Source organism: Drosophila eugracilis, unplaced genomic scaffold (genome assembly GCF_018153835.1).
Source record: "Drosophila eugracilis isolate 14026-0451.02 unplaced genomic scaffold, ASM1815383v1 contig_498, whole genome shotgun sequence".
NCBI classification, from domain to species: domain Eukaryota; kingdom Metazoa; phylum Arthropoda; class Insecta; order Diptera; family Drosophilidae; genus Drosophila; species Drosophila eugracilis.
The window spans coordinates 198,944-220,349 of record NW_024573369.1 but is presented as its reverse complement, the minus strand read 5'-3'; the positions used below and the strand labels follow the sequence as shown (position 1 = coordinate 220,349).

The window sequence follows — 21,406 nt, the reverse complement described above, 5'->3', positions numbered from 1 at the left end:
AGAGCTAAGAAACGGCAACAAAACCGTGCTCTCTGCTAGCAAAAGATGTAGCATAACTTTAGGCACCAAAAAAATCAGTTTTTTGGCCATGGCACAGCCAAAAATGGCCCAAATGAGGAATGTAATACCTCGTAGGGCTCGTAATTTGATTGCCATGATTCCCAATTGATTTGCATTTAAATCTGGGAAACTTCATTTTTGGCCCATTTTTGAAAATTTTGATGATGGTACCCCTTATCAAAAATGCGAAATTTGGGCCAAAAATTGAATTTCCCAAAATCGAAAAACGAGTGATAGGGGTAGTTAGTGCTGGTCGTTAGCAGCACAAAACAGTTGTTCTTTTGGCTCTGCGTCTTGTTTTGACCGAGCTAGAGCTAATAACCCGAACATAGTATTGCGAATTTCTGTTAAAAATGGGTTTTCTGCTTTTTTAGCCATTAAATCGGCACTCGCAGCAACAAATCAGAACAATAACGCAAAAAGCTGGTATAGGGGTTTAAAGTTTTGGTTGTTAGCAGCACAAAACAGTTGTTCTTTTGGCTCTGCGTCTTGTTTTGACCGAGCTAGAGCGAAAAAGCCAAAGATAGTATTGCAAATTTCTGTTAAAAATGGGTTTTCTGCTTTTGTAGCCATTAAATCGGCACTCGCAGCAACAAATCAGAACAATAACGCAAAAAGCTAGTATAGGGGTTAAAAGTTTTGGTTATTAGCTGCATAAAACAGTTATTGTTTTACCCGTGCGTCTTGTTTTGACAAAGTTAGAGCTAAGAAACGGCAACAAAACCGTGCTCTCTGCTGGCAAAAGATGTAGCATAACTTTGGGCACAAAAAAAATCAGTTTTTTGGCCATGGCACAGCCTAAAATGGACCAAATGAGGAATGTAATACCTCGTAGGGCTCGTAATTTGATTGCCATGATTCCCAATTGATTTGCATTCAAATCTGGGAAACTTCATTTTTGGCCCATTTTTGAAAATTTTGATGATGGTACCCCTTATCAAAAATGCGAAATTTGGGCCAAAATTGAATTTCCCAAAATCGAAAAACGAGTGATAGGGGTAGTTAGTGCTGGTCGTTAGCAGCACAAAACAGTTGTTCTTTTGGCTCTGCGTCTTGTTTTGACCGAGCTAGAGCTAATAACCCGAACATAGTATTGCGAATTTCTGTTAAAAATGGGTTTTCTGCTTTTTAGCCATTAAATCGGCACTCGCAGCAACAAATCAGAACAATAACGCAAAAAGCTAGTATAGGGGTTTAAAGTTTTGGTTGTTAGCAGCACAAAACAGTTGTTCTTTTGGCTCTGCGTCTTGTTTTGACCGAGCTAGAGCGAAAAAGCCAAAGATAGTATTGCAAATTTCTGTTAAAAATGGGTTTTCTGCTTTTTTAGCCATTAAATCGGCACTCGCAGCAACAAATCAGAACAATAACGCAAAAAGCTAGTATAGGGGTTTAAAGTTTTCGTTGTTAGCAGCACAAAACAGTTGTTCTTTTGGCTCTGCGTCTTGTTTTGACAGAGCTAGAGCTAATAACCCGAACATAGTATTGCAAATTTCTGTTAAAAATGGGTTTTCTGCTTTTGTAGCCATTAAATCGGCACTCACAGCAACAAATCAGAACAATAACGCAAAAAGCTAGTATAGGGGTTTAAAGTTTTGGTTGTTAGCAGCACAAAACAGTTGTTCTTTTGGATCTGCGTCTTGTTTTGACCGAGCTAGAGCTAAAAAGCCGAAGATAGTATTGCAAATTTCTGTTAAAAATGGGTTTTCTGCTTTTTTAGCCATTAAATCGGCACTCACAGCAACAAATCAGAACAATAACGCAAAAAAGCTAGTATAGGGGTTTAAAGTTTTGGTTGTTAGCAGCACAAAACAGTTGTTCTTTTGGCTCTGCGTCTTGTTTTGACCGAGCTAGAGCTAATAACCCGAACATAGTATTGCAAATTTCTGTTATAAAATGGGTTTTCTGCTTTTTTAGCCATTAAATCGGCACTCGCAGCAACAAATCAGAACAATAACGCAAAAAGCTAGTATAGGGGTTTAAAGTTTTGGTCGTTAGCAGCACAAAACAGTTGTTCTTTTGGCTCTGCGTCTTGTTTTGACCGAGCTAGAGCTAATAACCCGAACATAGTATTGCAAATTTTTGTTAAAAATGGGTTTTCTGCTTTTGTAGCTATTAAATCGGCACTCGCAGCAACAAATCAGAACAATAACGCAAAAAGCTAGTATAGGGGTTTAAAGTTTTGGTTATAAGCTGCATAAAACAGTTATTGTTTTACCCGTGCGTCTTGTTTTGACAAAGTTAGAGCTAAGAAACGGCAACAAAACCGTGCTCTCTGCTGGCAAAAGATGTAGCATAACTTTGGGCACAAAAAAAATCAGTTTTTTGGCCATGGCACAGCCTAAAATGGACCAAATGAGGAATGTAATACCTCGTAGGGCTCGTAATTTGATTGCCATGATTCCCAATTGATTTGCATTCAAATCTGGGAAACTTCATTTTTGGCCCATTTTTGAAAATTTTGATGATGGTACCCCTTATCAAAAATGCGAAATTTGGGCCAAAATTGAATTTCCCAAAATCGAAAAACGAGTGATAGGGGTGGATAGTGCTGGTCGTTAGCAGCACAAAACAGTTGTTCTTTTGGCTCTGCGTCTTGTTTTGACCGAGCTAGAGCTAATAACCCGAACATAGTATTGCGAATTTCTGTTAAAAATGGGTTTTCTGCTTTTTTAGCCATTAAATCGGCACTCGCAGCAACAAATCAGAACAATAACGCAAAAAGCTGGTATAGGGGTTTAAAGTTTTGGTTGTTAGCAGCACAAAACAGTTGTTCTTTTGGCTCTGCGTCTTGTTTTGACCGAGCTAGAGCGAAAAAGCCAAAGATAGTATTGCAAATTTCTGTTAAAAATGGGTTTTCTGCTTTTGTAGCCATTAAATCGGCACTCGCAGCAACAAATCAGAACAATAACGCAAAAAGCTAGTATAGGGGTTTAAAGTTTTGGTTATTAGCTGCATAAAACAGTTATTGTTTTACCCGTGCGTCTTGTTTTGACAAAGTTAGAGCTAAGAAACGGCAACAAAACCGTGCTCTCTGCTGGCAAAAAGATGTAGCATAACTTTGGGCACAAAAAAATCAGTTTTTTGGCCATGGCACAGCCTAAAATGGACCAAATGAGGAATGTAATACCTCGTAGGGCTCGTAATTTGATTGCCATGATTCCCAATTGATTTGCATTCAAATCTGGGAAACTTCATTTTTGGCCCATTTTTGAAAATTTTGATGATGGTACCCCTTATCAAAAATGCGAAATTTGGGCCAAAATTGAATTTCCCAAAATCGAAAAACGAGTGATAGGGGTGGATAGTGCTGGTCGTTAGCAGCACAAAACAGTTGTTCTTTTGGCTCTGCGTCTTGTTTTGACCGAGCTAGAGCTAATAACCCGAACATAGTATTGCGAATTTCTGTTAAAAATGGGTTTTCTGCTTTTTTAGCCATTAAATCGGCACTCACAGCAACAAATCAGAACAATAACGCAAAAAGCTAGTATAGGGGTTTAAAGTTTTGGTTGTTAGCTGCATAAAACAGTTATTGTTTTAGGCGTGCGTCTTGTTTTGACAAAGTTAGAGCTAAGAAACGGCAACAAAACCGTGCTCTCTGCTAGCAAAAGATGTAGCATAACTTTAGGCACCAAAAAAAATCAGTTTTTGGCCATGGCACAGCCAAAAATGGCCCAAATGAGGAATGTAATACCTCGTAGGGCTCGTAATTTGATTGCCATGATTCCCAATTGATTTGCATTCAAATCTGGGAAACTTCATTTTTGGCCCATTTTTGAAAATTTTGATGATGGTACCTCTTATCAAAAATGCGAAATTTGGGCCAAAATTGAATTTCCCAAAATCGAAAAACGAGTGATAGGGGTAGTTAGTGCTGGTCGTTAGCAGCACAAAACAGTTGTTCTTTTGGCTCTGCGTCTTGTTTTGACAGAGCTAGAGCTAATAACCCGAACATAGTATTGCAAATTTCTGTTAAAAATGGGTTTTCTGCTTTTGTAGCCATTAAATCGGCACTCACAGCAACAAATCAGAACAATAACGCAAAAAGCTAGTATAGGGGTTTAAAGTTTTGGTTGTTAGCAGCACAAAACAGTTGTTCTTTTGGATCTGCGTCTTGTTTTGACCGAGCTAGAGCTAAAAAGCCGAAGATAGTATTGCAAATTTCTGTTAAAAATGGGTTTTCTGCTTTTTTAGCCATTAAATCGGCACTCACAGCAACAAATCAGAACAATAACGCAAAAAGATAGTATAGGGGTTTAAAGTTTTGGTTGTTAGCAGCACAAAACAGTTGTTCTTTTGGCTCTGCGTCTTGTTTTGACCGAGCTAGAGCTAATAACCCGAACATAGTATTGCAAATTTCTGTTATAAAATGGGTTTTCTGCTTTTTTAGCCATTAAATCGGCACTCGCAGCAACAAATCAGAACAATAACGCAAAAAGCTAGTATAGGGGTTTAAAGTTTTGGTCGTTAGCAGCACAAAACAGTTGTTCTTTTGGCTCTGCGTCTTGTTTTGACCGAGCTAGAGCTAATAACCCGAACATAGTATTGCAAATTTTTGTTAAAAATGGGTTTTCTGCTTTTGTAGCTATTAAATCGGCACTCGCAGCAACAAATCAGAACAATAACGCAAAAAGCTAGTATAGGGGTTTAAAGTTTTGGTTATAAGCTGCATAAAACAGTTATTGTTTTACCCGTGCGTCTTGTTTTGACAAAGTTAGAGCTAAGAAACGGCAACAAAACCGTGCTCTCTGCTGGCAAAAGATGTAGCATAACTTTGGGCACAAAAAAAATCAGTTTTTTGGCCATGGCACAGCCTAAAATGGACCAAATGAGGAATGTAATACCTCGTAGGGCTCGTAATTTGATTGCCATGATTCCCAATTGATTTGCATTCAAATCTGGGAAACTTCATTTTTGGCCCATTTTTGAAAATTTTGATGATGGTACCCCTTATCAAAAATGCGAAATTTGGGCCAAAATTGAATTTCCCAAAATCGAAAAACGAGTGATAGGGGTAGTTAGTGCTGGTCGTTAGCAGCACAAAACAGTTGTTCTTTTGGCTCTGCGTCTTGTTTTGACCGAGCTAGAGCTAATAACCCGAACATAGTATTGCGAATTTCTGTTAAAAATGGGTTTTCTGCTTTTTTAGCCATTAAATCGGCACTCGCAGCAACAAATCAGAACAATAACGCAAAAAGCTAGTATAGGGGTTTAAAGTTTTGGTTGTTAGCAGCACAAAACAGTTGTTCTTTTGGCTCTGCGTCTTGTTTTGACCGAGCTAGAGCTAAAAAGCCAAAGATAGTATTGCAAATTTCTGTTAAATATGGGTTTTCTGCTTTTTTAGCCATTAAATCGGCACTCGCAGCAACAAATCAGAACAATAACGCAAAAAGCTAGTATAGGGGTTTAAAGTTTTGGTTGTTAGCAGCACAAAACAGTTGTTCTTTTGGCTCTGCGTCTTGTTTTGACCGAGCTAGAGCTAATAACCCGAACATAGTATTGCAAATTTCTGTTAAAAATGGGTTTTCTGCTTTTTTAGCCATTAAATCGGCACTCGCAGCAACAAATCAGAACAATAACGCAAAAAGCTAGTATAGGGGTTTAAAGTTTTGGTTGTTAGCTGCATAAAACAGTTATTGTTTTAGGCGTGCGTCTTGTTTTGACAAAGTTAGAGCTAAGAAACGGCAACAAAACCGTGCTCTCTGCTAGCAAAAGATGTAGCATAACTTTAGGCACCAAAAAAATCAGTTTTTGGCCATGGCACAGCCAAAAATGGCCCAAATGAGGAATGTAATACCTCGTAGGGCTCGTAATTTGATTGCCATGATTCCCAATTGATTTGCATTCAAATCTGGGAAACTTCATTTTTGGCCCATTTTTGAAAATTTTGATGATGGTACCCCTTATCAAAAATGCGAAATTTGGGCCAAAATTGAATTTCCCAAAATCGAAAAACGAGTGATAGGGGTAGTTAGTGCTGGTCGTTAGCAGCACAAAACAGTTGTTCTTTTGGCTCTGCGTCTTGTTTTGACCGAGCTAGAGCTAATAACCCGAACATAGTATTGCGAATTTCTGTTAAAAATGGGTTTTCTGCTTTTTTAGCCATTAAATCGGCACTCGCAGCAACAAATCAGAACAATAACGCAAAAAGCTAGTATAGGGGTTTAAAGTTTTGGTTGTTAGCAGCACAAAACAGTTGTTCTTTTGGCTCTTGTCTTGTTTTGACCGAGCTAGAGCTAAAAAGCCAAAGATAGTATTGCAAATTTCTGTTAAATATGGGTTTTCTGCTTTTTTAGCCATTAAATCGGCACTCGCAGCAACAAATCAGAACAATAACGCAAAAAGCTAGTATAGGGGTTTAAAGTTTTGGTTGTTAGCTGCATAAAACAGTTATTGTTTTAGGCGTGCGTCTTGTTTTGACAAAGTTAGAGCTAAGAAACGGCAACAAAACCGTGCTCTCTGCTAGCAAAAGATGTAGCATAACTTTGGGCACAAAAAAATCAGTTTTTTTTGCCATGGCACAGCCAAAAATGGCCCAAATGAGGAATGTAATACCTCGTAGGGCTCGTAATTTGATTGCCATGATTCCCAATTGATTTGCATTCAAATCTGGGAAACTTCATTTTTGGCCCATTTTTGAAAATTTTGATGATGGTACCCCTTATCAAAAATGCGAAATTTGGGCCAAAATTGAAATTCCCAAAATCAAAAAACGAGTGATAGGGGTGGTTAGTGCTGGTCGTTAGCAACACAAAACAGTTGTTCTTTTGGCTCTGCGTCTTGTTTTGACCGAGCTAGAGCGAAAAAGCCAAAGATAGTATTGCAAATTTCTGTTAAAAATGGGTTTTCTGCTTTTGTAGCCATTAAATCGGCACTCGCAGCAACAAATCAGAACAATAACGCAAAAAGCTAGTATAGGGGTTTAAAGTTTTGGTTGTTAGCTGCATAAAACAGTTATTGTTTTAGGCGTGCGTCTTGTTTTGACAAAGTTAGAGCTAAGAAACGGCAACAAAATCGTGCTCTCTGCTAGCAAAAGATGTAGCATAACTTTGGGCACAAAAAAATCAGTTTTTTTTGCCATGGCACAGCCAAAAATGGCCCAAATGAGGAATGTAATACCTCGTAGGGCTCGTAATTTGATTGCCATGATTCCCAATTGATTTGCATTCAAATCTGGGAAACTTCATTTTTGGCCCATTTTTGAAAATTTTGATGATGGTACCCCTTATCAAAAATGCGAAATTTGGGCCAAAATTGAAATTCCCAAAATCAAAAAACGAGTGATAGGGGTGGTTAGTGCTGGTCGTTAGCAGCACAAAACAGTTGTTCTTTTGGCTCTGCGTCTTGTTTTGACCGAGCTAGAGCTAATAACCCGAACATAGTATTGCAAATTTCTGTTAAAAATGGGTTTTCTGCTTTTTTAGCCATTAAATCGGCACTCGCAGCAACAAATCAGAACAATAACGCAAAAAGCTAGTATAGGGGTTTAAAGTTTTGGTTGTTAGCTGCATAAAACAGTTATTGTTTTAGCCGTGCGTATTGTTTTGACAAAGTTAGAGCTAAGAAATGGCAACAAAACCGTGGTCTCTGCTGGCAAAAGATGTACCATAACTTTGGGCACAAAAAAACAGTTTTTTGGCCATGGCACAGCCAAAAATGGCCCAAATGAGGAATGTAATACCTCGTAGGGCTCGTAATTTGATTGCCATGATTCCCAATTGATTTGCATTCAAATCTGGGAAACTTCATTTTTGGCCCATTTTTGAAAATTTTAATGATGGTACCCCTTATCAAAAATGCGAAATTTGGGCCAAAATTGAATTTCCCAAAATCGAAAAACGAGTGATAGGGGTAGTTAGTGCTGGTCGTTAGCAGCACAAAACAGTTGTTCTTTTGGCTCTGCGTCTTGTTTTGACCGAGCTAGAGCTAATAACCCGAACATAGTATTGCGAATTTCTGTTAAAAATGGGTTTTCTGCTTTTTTAGCCATTAAATCGGCACTCGCAGCAACAAATCAGAACAATAACGCAAAAAGCTAGTATAGGGGTTTAAAGTTTTGGTTGTTAGCAGCACAAAACAGTTGTTCTTTTGGCTCTTGTCTTGTTTTGACCGAGCTAGAGCTAAAAAGCCGAAGATAGTATTGCAAATTTGGTTGTTAGCTGCATAAAACAGTTATTGTTTTAGCCGTGCGTCTTGTTTTGACAAAGTTAGAGCTAAGAAACGGCAACAAAACCGTGCTCTCTGCTAGCAAAAGATGTAGCATAACTTTGGGCACAAAAAAATCAGTTTTTTTTGCCATGGCACAGCCAAAAATGGCCCAAATGAGGAATGTAATACCTCGTAGGGCTCGTAATTTGATTGCCATGATTCCCAATTGATTTGCATTCAAATCTGGGAAACTTCATTTTTGGCCCATTTTTGAAAATTTTGATGATGGTACCCCTTATCAAAAATGCGAAATTTGGGCCAAAATTGAAATTCCCAAAATCGAAAAACGAGTGATAGGGGTGGTTAGTGCTGGTCGTTAGCAGCACAAAACAGTTGTTCTTTTGGCTCTGCGTCTTGTTTTGACCGAGCTAGAGCGAAAAAGCCAAAGATAGTATTGCAAATTTCTGTTAAAAATGGGTTTTCTGCTTTTGTAGCCATTAAATCGGCACTCGCAGCAACAAATCAGAACAATAACGCAAAAAGCTAGTATAGGGGTTTAAAGTTTTGGTTGTTAGCAGCACAAAACAGTTGTTCTTTTGGCTCTGCGTCTTGTTTTGACCGAGCTAGAGCTAAAAAGCCGAAGATAGTATTGCAAATTTTTGTTAAAAATGGGTTTTCTGCTTTTTTAGCCATTAAATCGGCACTCGCAGCAACAAATCAGAACAATAACGCAAGAAGCTAGTATAGGGGTTTAAAGTTTTGGTTGTTAGCAGCACAAAACAGTTGTTTTTTTGGCTCTGCGTCTTGTTTTGACCGAGCTAGAGCTAAAAAGCCGAAGATAGTATTGCAAATTTCTGTTAAAAATGGGTTTTCTGCTTTATTAGCCATTAAATCGGCACTCGCAGCAACTAATCAGAACAATAACGCAAAAAGCTAGTATAGGGGTTTAAAGTTTTGGTTGTTAGCTGCATAAAACAGTTATTGTTTTAGCCGTGCGTCTTGTTTTGACAAAGTTAGAGCTAAGAAACGGCAACAAAACCGTGCTCTCTGCTAGCAAAAGATGTAGCATAACTTTGGGCACAAAAAAATCAGTTTTTTGGCCATGGCACAGCCAAAAATGGCCCAAATGAGGAATGTAATACCTCGTAGGGCTCGTAATTTGATTGCCATGATTCCCAATTGATTTGCATTCAAATCTGGGAAACTTCATTTTTGGCCCATTTTTGAAAATTTTGATGATGGTACGTACCCCTTATCAAAAATGCGAAATTTGGGCCAAAATTGAAATTCCCAAAATCAAAAAACGAGTGATAGGGGTGGTTAGTGCTGGTCGTTAGCAGCACAAAACAGTTGTTCTTTTGGCTCTGCGTCTTGTTTTGACCGAGCTAGAGCTAATAACCCGAACATAGTATTGCGAATTTCTGTTAAAAATGGGTTTTCTGCTTTTTTAGCCATTAAATCGGCACTCGCAGCAACAAATCAGAACAATAACGCAAAAAGCTAGTATAGGGGTTTAAAGTTTTGGTTGTTAGCTGCATAAAACAGTCATTGTTTTAGCAGTGAGAATAGGTATTTTCGATTGTTTGGCAAAGTATTGCAAAATATTAAAAATCTACACTTAAAATTTTGAACATAGCTTCCGGTATAGGAATGTAGAACATAATATATGAAAGTGTCTAAAAGTATGCAGTATTTTCGTATGAACCAAAGTTATTAGACTCGAAAAGCAAACTCACATGATTGCTGTACTGGAGCACAATGTCCGTGCTCCTGGTGGAACTGGCACTGGCCGATCGTGAATGGGAGCCGCTGTCCCTCGATCGGGAGCGTCCCACATTGTATTTGTGTTGCTGCTGCTGTTGCACGGCCTGATGCTGCTGCAGCTGTTGCTGTTGTTGCTGCTGCAACTGGTGTTGCTGCTGCTGCTGTTGATGCTGCTTGCGCGACTCTTCGCGCACCAGATATATATCCTCGTAGTCATGATCCCCACCTCCGTTCTGATTGCTCGTGATGCCTTTGTGCGGCTTGTAGTTGTTGTTCTTAATGTTACCGCCGGCACTGATGTTGCTGATGTTGCTGCTGCTGCCGTGGCGATTGAAGCTCTGGCTGCGCATCTGTTGCTGCTGCTTCGGCGAGTTGAAGCTGGACGAGATGGACACGGACTCGTCGGAGCCACTGCCTGCTCCACTTGAGCTGGAGTGGACATCAGCCTGGATTGTCATGGCATTGCCAGCCTTCGACTGTAGCAGCTGGTGGCCATGGCCGTGGGCATGACTCTTGCCGTGCTGCTTCACACTGCTGCTGCAATCGGAGTCAACGAATAGATCCCTTACTCGATTGTAGATAATATCCTGTGGATCGTGCAGGAAGAAGGACTCCCCGGAGATGCTGCCATTCGGTGAAGGTGTATTATACATTCCTCCATTCCTCATGGGATTTACATACAACCCATCGTTGGGCAATAGGGCACCACCTCCTCCTCCGCCACCGCCTGCCGAAGAACTATTTCCACCAGGATTGCCACCCAAAGAGGATGAGCCATTGTATAACTTCTCAGATGAACTTCTCGATTGCTGGGAGTACAGGGCATCGCTGTTTTTCCTCGAGATACCCAGACCCATGCCCATGCCAATGCCTATGCCCAGGCCCATTGCTGATCCTCCAGCTCCGCCTGCCATAGCCGGTGGATGCAGGTAGAATGGCTCCACATCAGAGCTCAGAGTCGAGGATGACTTGGATTTAATCGTATTGCTGCGACTCGTCTGCTTCGACGAATTCGAGTTAGAATTGCAGCTGCTGCTCAGATGTTGCTGCTGCTGCTGTTGTTGCTGTTGCTGGTGTTGCTGATGGTGCTGCTGATGGTGCAGCTGCTGCTGCGACTTGTGCCGCTGTGAGCTGCTCTTGCCATTGTAGTCCACCGAAGTGCCATGCTGAACCAAGACATTCAGGCACTGAAAGGGAAGGGTTGTGATTAAAAAAGATTTCGAATTAAATATTCTATAAGATGAAAACCCACCTCGACTTGTTGATTTTCAGCAGCATCGTTGATGGGCGACTTGCCATACTTGTCCAGAGATAACTTGGCTCCATGATTGAGCAGCCAACGGACTACGGACAGATGACCCCGCGAGGCGGCAAAGTGCAGCGGTGTGGCTCCATCTCCATCCCGCAAATTGGGATCTACGCCTTGATCTTGGACCTTTGTGGGAACGAAAATTACATTAAATATAGTTATAAATCAAGGAAAGATGGTAATTTCCCGATGTCTTAAAACTAGTGGAGGCATAAAAAAGCTAAAACATTCTTTAACACATCTATTTCAAAAACGATCTATTAATGTCTCTTTAGTGGTAAACCAAACTGTTATTCCCAGCCACAGCCATTACTGCTAATCCATCTTAAAGCCTGAGTACTCCACTTATGTCTTGACGAGACGTTGAAGCATCTATTCCTCACCGTTCACTCAGTTGCCAGCTCCTTGTCCACTAACTCAACGCAATGTCTTCGCCGGTCATTCAGCGCTTAAGTATCCCACAGAGTCTCTGTTTGTGGAAAGTGGTTTGCCAGCCGTGAGGCGTTGCGGCTATAATGGAAACTATTTAGTTCAATTTAGAAAGGTGGTTTCCAGCTGCCATCGCCATCGCCACCGCCATCGACTCTTGTGATGATCTTGAAAATGCATTCTGGTTATTGGGAAGCAGCCATTGTCAGCCTTGGCAAAGCTTTGCATAAGCCACTCTCTCCGCTACTGGGATTCTTGGTTTTGTGGATTCTTGACTCCTTGGCCTCCTCCACTGGACGCATTCCCCGGGTGATAAATGGCGCTGGCCTGACGACAAACTGGCCGGGGATCCCACTCGAGAACCCCGTTAAGAAGCCACCGAAACAGGACCCGCAGATACCAGTAAAAAGAAACGGGTTCACCAGCACACTGAGCAAAATGGATAATACTAATACTTGCTATCATTTAAAGGCCATGGTTTAATCTCCCCCTTACTTATTTCTATGCCCTAATTATCAAGTTTTAACTTTAATATTCTAATCTTAAATATTTTTTAAACTAATCTCAAGAACACGACCCAAAAGAAAACCCGGAAATCCAAAAATCTATGGACAGATGGGCCAATCTAGAATCTAGAATACTTTCCCAACTTAACTAATATTTTTTGCTAGTGCAACCTGACTCTGTCAATTGACCCGCATTGCCTGACGCTGTTGGCCAAGTTTTTGGCTAACCAAAGTTGGCAGTCTGCAGATCGGTTAAAGGCCGAAATTAAAACGGAAAGCGGAGCACTCACCATCCATTTGAGGCAATCCAAGCAGCCCATTTGTGAAGCGGCATGGATCGGTGCCATGCCATCGCGTGCACGGACGTACAAAGAGCCGCCGGCCTCCAGCACCAGAAACTTGAGCACCTCCAAGTGTCCCTCCTGCGCCGCCAAGTAGACGGGTGTGACATCGTTGTCCATTTGCGTATTGGCGCTGTAATTTACAAAATACTCATTACTTGGCGTCCAATTAGTTTGGCAAAAATAAGAGGCTTTAATGAACAAAAAGTTGCACCGAAATCAGCTAAGATTGATCTCATTTCAAACACCTATCATTGGCAATCAAAAGCGAGTATATATAGTATATAGTATATAGTAAATAGTAGTAGTAGTATATAGTGTATAGTATATAGTACATAACTGCTGTTAATCACTAGAAACGCACTGGGTCACTGGAAAATCGCTTCTCGTAGTTTTCCTCATCTTTGACCGATTTTCCACTCTTTTTTCTTTTCTTTTTATTGCGGAATATCATTGATCGATCGATTACATAGAGTGGATGATGGTACGCAGAGAGATTAATCAACAGCGGCCATCAATGGCATGGTAATCTGCGGTGAATGTGTGGGAAAAGCTATTCACCGATTTGTCAAGAGGATTATACTCCCATCAAATATCGATCGAATTGGGTAACAAATTTTAAGATTAACTCGTTATCGTTTTGAATGCATTGACATGTTGCTATGGATTTGATATTTATTGGGTTTGAAGTTGAAGAAAAGATGCCATAACAAAGAAGGTTACCATTTGAAAAAGAAGTTAAGACGAAAACAAACTTGGAAGTTCATTTTATAGCTTTCGTTCCCACTAGTTATCGTTTTCTATCAAAGTTTAAATATGGATTTGTGGGAGAAGGTAAATCAGATTAGCTTGAACTTTCTTAGAGAAACCTTAAACTCTGGTATCTAGAACTCTATATGAATTTCCCCCTTTGATTTTCCCCACCTGACGACGCTGCGTCGGTTGTTCTGCTCCTTGCGCCCCACGCCGCTCATCATGGGCGTGGCCTCGTCATCTTCGTTGGAGTCCTGATCCTCGTCGTCGTCCAAACGCTGACGCACCACCTCCACAGCGCTGCTCTTCCGCTGCTGGTGATGCAAATGCGGATGATGCGTCTCCATTTGGATTGGATGGTCCTTGGTTTTCTGTTGCTGGTGATCCTGCTCTTCAGTCCTTTGATCCTGGGCAGCGTCCTCGATAAGAGTGGTGGTCTGACCGTCCTCGATCTCCGATCCTGTGCTGCTGTGGACACTGCTGCTCAGTATGGCTGCGGTTACCTCCGTGGCGATGATCGTGTGGATGTCATTGTTGGACTTGGACTTCTGCTTGCTGCGACGGTAGGAGGTCAGACTTGTGGTCATGCGGCCGAGGAGGCCCTTCTTAACGTTGATGGTGGAGAAGTAGCTGGCGGTGAAGGAGGAGTGGGAGATGGATGTGGGTTGGTTGGCATTGGTGGTCAGGTGACTGGGAGGTGTGTGTTTGAGTGGATCAATTGCTTCTAACATATATGTATAGTATATATCTTTAATTGAAGGATTCGAATAGGCAGTGCGCTTGGTGCTCGTGTTTTTGAGTTTTTTGATTTTGACTTTGATTTTTGTGGACTTTAATTTATTCGCCTGGGCTTACCGTTCACGTTCGAAATTTTCGATTTTCACTTTCGTTTGTCACTTGATTTTTTATATTTTCCGGTTTTTCTGTATCTTTGATTTTCCTTGTACCGTTAAGCACACACACACACACACACTGGTACTATACACACACGAGAAAAAAAGAGTTCGATTTATGGTTAACTGGTTTAGGAAAAATCACTTTAATGCCTTGATTTGCATAGCTAGTTTTTCGTGGCCTGCAGTCTTTTGTTTTCCTCTTTTTTTCATATCATTTTTATGGATCATAAATATATCCGTTGGACCTGCTGAAACCGAAAGTCTGCATTACCCGAACAGCTCGCCGCGGTGTCTGGGCTGTGATTAAACCCTCGATGCTCGATGCTCGATCTGCTCGACAAACTTCTGCTTCTTGCTCGCGTATATCTTATAACTATATACTATATATAAATCTTCTTCATTTTTTTAGGTGAAATTAACGCCTAAAAGCGAAACAAAAACCGTCGAGGGGAGGAGGTTTCTCTCGCCGAGTAGTTACGCCTGACTCCCAGTCTAAAATCTGCACTTGTCTTGGCGTCTGCCACTTGTATGTTGCTGCTGTACATGTTGCTCGTGTTTCTAGTGTTGCTGCTGTTACCATTTAGCTGGCTGGCCTGGCTTTCCACACGCCACAGTGGGGCAAGAGTGGGTGTGGATCGAATTGGATCGCTTCATCCAACGGGAGATTTATAATGGCCCCTGATCACTGTGATCACGGCAATTTAGCCATCGCCGAAATTATAGCCCACCAGAGGCATACGTTTGGTCAGGCTTTTCAAAACTTAAGATTGCCTAAGGAAATTGCTGGCCAACTTGGAAGTATAATACTAACTAAAGAGAAGTCTAAGAAGTATTTTCCTAAGTTCCCTTATGCCCAATTCCAATATAATTCAATTTTCCAGCCAACCTTTTGTCATGTCCCACTGTGCTTTCGCCCCCTGTGTGCTCCAGAAGATTCGGTGGCCGAACGGAGGCAATGGAGGCGATGGAGGCAATGATGATGATGGGTATATGGGTACGGATACTAGTATCTGTTCACTTAGTCAACTGGCTTACGACTTCATGGATATTGCGCACGGCAGCTTTGGCTTTCTTCGTCCGACTTCGGACTACTTGTTACATTTTCCAGCTTTTCTCGCTTAGAAATGAATTGTAAACCAATTAAAGTTGATTTTTCATCTTTATCCCCGCCTCCCCTTTTGTTTATCGTATCTTGTATCTTCTTTAGTAGGTGAAAATACAGTAAAAGATATATATACTATATATATATTCCCAATTTTTCATCTTTGCTGTATTGTTTTTTGTTTTTTTGCCTCTCTCGATTTGCAATTTAATAATTATTTTTTAATTTATTTAATGTGTGTCTGGGGGGGCACCTTCTCCCCTTCCCAGAGAGGTGGGCCAAGCAGAAAATGGAATTAAAAAGCGAAATAATTGAGGCGAAGCAGGAGCCTCGTTAGAAATGCCAGTTGACAGTTATAGACTCGTTTATTTAATTGAAGATTTGCGTGCTCGGGTCCATTGATGGACGATCAGCAATTGGCGGTCCATCATCGAGACTCCGCCGATTGTCCAGTGCTGAGAGAATGCAGAATGAAAGCCGCGCGAGTGACACAAATGGACTCCAGGGAGTTACAGAGACACAAAGATACAAACTTATACAATAACTGAAGATAAGTGGAAATCTTAAAGTGATTTCCTCTTTACATATGTGGGCAGTGAGTGCCGCTTCTTGGTTTAGATTCTCTAGCAATTAGCAAGCCTTTTTTTGGTGGTTTCAAGGGGTTCCTACAAAGGGATTTGTGGGTCTTCTTAATAAGGGTTTTCCTGTATTCTAGCTTTTCACTTTTTATATAGTTCATGGCATTATTTCTTTCCTTTTATCAAGGGAAATCCTTAATTGTTATGATCCTCTGAGGCTAATCAAACTGAGTATGACTTGATCTAGTCTTCAGTTTGTCTTACTTTCTATAGCTTTTCTCCTTCATAAACTTTGAGCTATTTAATCACAGTCCAGCCTAGCACCTTAAATAAGCTTAAGAATCTTCTCTTAATTTATAACGAATTCCTTGGAGAACTTTATTAGTTCTTAAAGCTTTCTCTTTCTTGCTTTTTTGATAAATAATTTCAGATACCAATTCTAATGAATGGATTTTATCAATATATTACAAATTCTTGCTGATAAGTCAGCACCATCTACACTTTGTTTTCATATATTCATAATTTCCGACCAAGCACAAAACCACTCACACCTGAACTTGTATGTTTTTTAAAGCATTCGATTCGATTTTATTCGATTTGGTTCCGCACTCAAACACACACTGGCAAAAAAAAACGTGTTAGATTGACTTGGAATCCTTAGTGGCCTCCCGGTGGCCATTCGGATTTCCTCGCTGCCTTGGCCAATCGATTAGTGGCAACTGAATGTTGGCCAAAAGCAGCCGTGGCTACCTTTTCATGGTTGCGGTTGCTGCGGCTGCTGCTGCTGCGGATGTTGCTGTTGGCTTGGGCATTAAGCCAAATGTTGCGGCTACTGTTTGGGGGGTAAAGATGAGGATGAGGATGAAGCTGAAGCTGAAGCTGAAGCTGAAGCTTAGGCTTTTCTTCTGCCTTGCAGTTCTTTGGTACACTGAAACTGTTAATTAATTCGCGTTCCGATTCGTTAACTGCATTTGAAATACTTTGAAGCGCGAAATTTTGTTTGCCGTTGTTGCTGGTATAAATGCTCTTGCTGATGATGTTGCTTGTGTTGCTGATGTTGCTGTAGCTACTGCTGGCTGACCAACGGGCAGTCGCGGGGGCGGGGGCGTGGCCGTGCTGCTGCATTGAGCTTCAAAACTAAACCGCACTAAATCCACCATTGAAATCAAAATTCAAATTCATTCTACAGCCGCATGTTGCTGCTGCTGCGCGTAACGGTTGCTGGTAAACGGTAACAACTTTAACACCAACTATCACAATATATATATATATATCTATATATATACTATATATAAAACCGAGGAGAGGTTGCCCACGAACGAAAGCACCGTTCGCCTCGACTAGCCAAACGCGAATAGCCAGCACCACCGAACGCCAAGCGCCATCGAGTGGCCACCGTGAACCGCCGACTGGCGGTGGTGCTGCTTCCTCTACCTCTTCTGCCACCACTTCTTCTTCTTCTTCTTTGTCATCGTCATCATCACCATTTCCCACTTCTGGGAAGGCGGAGCGGGGCAAACCAGATAGCTCGACACCGAGCTGTCGCCATAAGCAATATTATCAAATGGCCAGCGGCGAGGGCGGATCAACAGGTGAGTAACAATGGTCATACGGATATTGGTAACACTCAATCGTCGCGCCCATTTCAGAGATGGTTAACACCTTCTCATTTATAAACCTTCAAAGTTAACAAACCTATCATTACAGTTTCCTTAAGTTTACTTTCTAATAAATGATAATCTCAAGGAAATTAAAACCATTCATGGAAAGGTTTACAAAAGTTTCATGACTAGTAAAATTGTGTTAATTTTAAAGGTTTTTAAGTTCATTTTATAGTTGTTAAAACATAAAATATTATCAAAAATTAATATTTAAAAACATTTATGTTTATTTATCTTTAGAAAACCTTTTAAACTCCCCTCGCTTTCCTCTTCTGCCGCTTAAACACAAGAAGCAGTAAGAGTCTTCAGCGAGGTGTCTTTGTACGCAAAACTATCAAAACGGTTTGCGACGAGGGTGGTTTGAAATGTTAAGCAAATATTGCTCAGGTCAACATTAAACCTGTAAATGTGAAACTTTACCAGTAAATATACAGACAAGTTTCACGATTCTCTCTCAATATTTAAGTAATCATTGATAACTCTCAAAATGCGTAGTTAAGTTATATAAGTTTAAGTTATAGGGTGAAGATAAACTGTTGTACATTGCTATTACGAACTGAAGATCATAAACCAAATCAGCGGAGGAGTTTATAACGAACTTATAAGTTGAACATTTTCTTCTAGTTTCCTATCATAGTTCTAGTTTAATCTGTGAAACCGCCCTCGCTCTCATCTCTCGTTGCTTTCTGTGTCGCCGTGTCAGTTGTCATGTCAATTGATCTGCCCAGGCGCTTTGTAAATATGGATTTAGTCGGGGATCTGGAGATATGGGGATCTGCTGGATCGAAAGAGAGAGAGAGAGAGAGAGAGAGAGAGAGAGCTTGAAGAAGGCAGGCAGGCGGAGATCAGGCTATGACACTGATTCTGACTATGATTCCGAGTCCAATTCTGATTCTGATTCCTTGGCCTGGTCCGAAGAGTTGCTCCACTTCGTGGCGAGTGGGGAAAACTTGTTGCAACGGTGCTTTTCCGAGGCAGTGAGTTTTCCAGTTTGACTCCAATTGAAAATAGCACACGATAGAACCAAACCTGGCCTGGCCTGGACTCGATTGGATTGGATTGGATGGTTTGCCATGAAGGGGCAGCTGTCAGAGGGGGAAGCTTAGATGCGAGTGCATCTCGCTTGGCTGGCTCGCCTTGGCCACATGAATTCCCATACCCATACCCATTCCCATTATCATTTCCCAATTAAATGAATCAGCTTTGGACGCGTGCTGCTGTTCGGGCCACAGGAATTTAGGTGAATCAAAACCTGGCCACGGCTGGCTAGCCCACTTGGTGTATAGTTCTTCCAAGATTCTCCAAGTTTTCCAATGCCTTTTCCTTGTTCACCAGCCAGCTTCATTCTTTCTAGTTTGCTGGATGAGCTAATAAGTTTTAATTAGTGCATTTAATTGACTGCTGCTGCTCCCAGCTCGGCTGCATGATAATAATTTCTTAAATGAACTTCTTTGCTGATTTAGTTTATGATAATCAGATCGTTACAGTGGCTTAGACACTTCAACTGATTCTTGTATTAAAATCATCATTAAGTGCTGGTATTAAAATGGAGCATATTAAACGGGCTTTAGAATGGGCACTTAATGTGCTTTTTTTTTACATTATTTGCATTCTTAAGTTAAAATTCAATCAAAAACCAATCATATCTCTTTAAAATACTATGGAAAATAGACTTGCCATGATTTCCAGCACTAATAAGCCACTTGTTTTGGCTGTTCGACTAATCGAAACAGATAAGAAACGCCTAATGAGAATAATTGTCGCAAGTAAATGGAAAGAAACTGCATCGAATGGAAATGCAGACAGGCCGAGGAAATAATAAAACACAAAGTGGAGCCCCGATCGTCGACAGATTTCCCCGACACATAAACAGAAAGAACGGCGGCAAAAAAAAAGCTTTCACCCCGCGCTCAAATCACGATGCAACTTTTGGCACATATATATATATGTTTGTATATATGTATATAAAACTTGGGGATCAGGTGTTTATCCACTTACCAAATATCCACGGATGCGGCTACCAACAGTTGGACGCAGTCGAGGCAGCCACGTGCGGCGGCATAGTGAAGGGCCAGTGCACCTCCGTTGGGTCTTTCGCTACCGGAAACGCTCCCCGGATGATGCATCTGACCCATTTGGCCCATATTCCCCAGATTAATCATACCGCCCACTCCGCCCAGGTACGAATCCAGCTGGTGGGCGTGCATTCTGCTCGGATTGATGTTGCTACTATAGTTCTGATTGCTATGGATTAGCTTGTTGCTGTGCAGATTGTTCAGTTTGTTGTGCAGATTCGAGTTCAGCGCATAATCGTTTATGGTTCTGTGAAATAACAAGAAAACAATTTAAATTTAATACTTAATAAATAGCAATTAGTAAGTCGGTGATTTCGCAATGTAAAGGTCGTATAAATAAGCTTACTTAAAATATGTTTTATGAACGTGTTTTTAATGAACACCCAAAACTTCTTAACATTACGAAGATTATGAAATAAGGCATAAAATTAACTATTTATGTGTTTTAAAAACAATATTTAACTTTGCTGAAGGAGAAACGGTTTGCTAAGCCAACAAATATTGCATACTTTTGGGCTGCAGTATAACTCAACCAAAAGTCAACTTTTCTGCACGCAAAACAAAAGACTTAAGACACAAACTTAAAGGAAAAACGAACAAGTAAGGTTACAAATTGCTTAATAAATACATTAGTTAGGACAAATCTGTACCGAAAACAATGGCAATATAAAAGTGATTGAAATCATTAAAGAAATTCGGTTTTCTGTACTAACATAGCCCAAGAAAAATGCCCTTTAATTTCCCTCCTTTCATACATTGCAAAATATTTAATTTCCCTTTGACAGCCATTTAGGCACACCTGGTAATTAATTAATTATCCAAAAAGGGAAGTGCTGGCTATTAATTTTGATTGCATCTTTTTCAGCTGAGCATCTGCGGCTGCACTTGGATTCACTGGGTGCCCTTTTCCGAATCACTAAACCAGGTCAAGTCTGCTGCTGACTCATTTGATTGCCGTTTCCGCGGCAAAAACAAAAACAAAAACAAAAATACAAACATAATCATAATGATAATGCTAAAAGAAACAATACACACGACGACAAATTAATTGAAAGCTGAGAAGCGGCATTAAAATGCGAAAATACCGGGCATTTGTGACTGAATCTCGTTTGTCGCTGCTTTCCACCTGCGGCTGTGGCAACATAAAAAGAAACAGAAAGCCGCAGAAAGACGACACTTTCTTCCAGTTTATTGCATCAACGGTGGCATCGTCGGTAGGAATGGCAAATGGGAAAATGGAAGCGGGCCGGTAGCAGGTGTCAACAAAACAGGGCAAGTGCCACGAAACCCACGAAACCCACGGAACCCGACAGAAAAGCCACAAAAACCACAAAGCCCAACAAAGCCAACAAATCTGACAACAAAAACCCACAAAAAACATTCAGCTAAGAGAGAAAAAAAGTGAAATAAGCGATTTGGCAATAGCATTGCAGGCCAGTTGGTCAACCAAAGTGGCAAAGGGGGTTAGGAAAACTATTATGATCTTTAAGGGTGTTAAGAGATGTCACTGCCTTTTGTGGTCCAACTGATCTCTAGCTTGTGATATAACAAATGTTAAATATATATAGCTAGGATTTTCCTTAGTAAATACCTTTAATAAATGGCTAATTCACTTGCCAATTAAATAGCCATAAAAACTGTTAAAGAATTCGGCTAACTCTCTGCTTTTAAACGAACTCATTCATTGCTGCGTGCAGCTATTTGAAATATGTAACTCTAGTACTAATACTACTGCTTATACGAAATCTATTTTTAGTTTAAATATTAATAACTAAGGCAAATGCAGC

General features: G+C 40.7%; 1 protein-coding gene across 8 annotated transcripts in view; it reads right to left on the bottom strand.

Annotated features, from left to right (window-relative positions):
- Window positions 1–21,406, bottom strand: part of LOC108105360 (probable serine/threonine-protein kinase DDB_G0267686) — a 66,347-nt gene that overhangs the window by 17,820 nt on the left and 27,121 nt on the right. For 5 of the 8 annotated variants that reach the window (XM_017211878.2, XM_017211880.2, XM_017211885.2 and 2 more), the window contains 4 exons: window positions 19,543–19,866; window positions 12,504–12,687; window positions 11,222–11,404; window positions 9,942–11,156 (listed from right to left, as the gene is read on the bottom strand). In XM_017211878.2, coding sequence (XP_017067367.1) covers window positions 9,942–11,156; window positions 11,222–11,404; window positions 12,504–12,687; window positions 19,543–19,866 — 1,906 coding nt within the window. Of the gene's footprint in view, window positions 1–9,941; window positions 11,157–11,221; window positions 11,405–12,503; window positions 12,688–13,478; window positions 14,214–16,633; window positions 17,037–19,542; window positions 19,867–21,406 lie in introns of those variants that run through there. The other 3 variants (XM_017211886.2, XM_017211884.2, XM_017211883.2) reach the window with 3 other exon arrangements.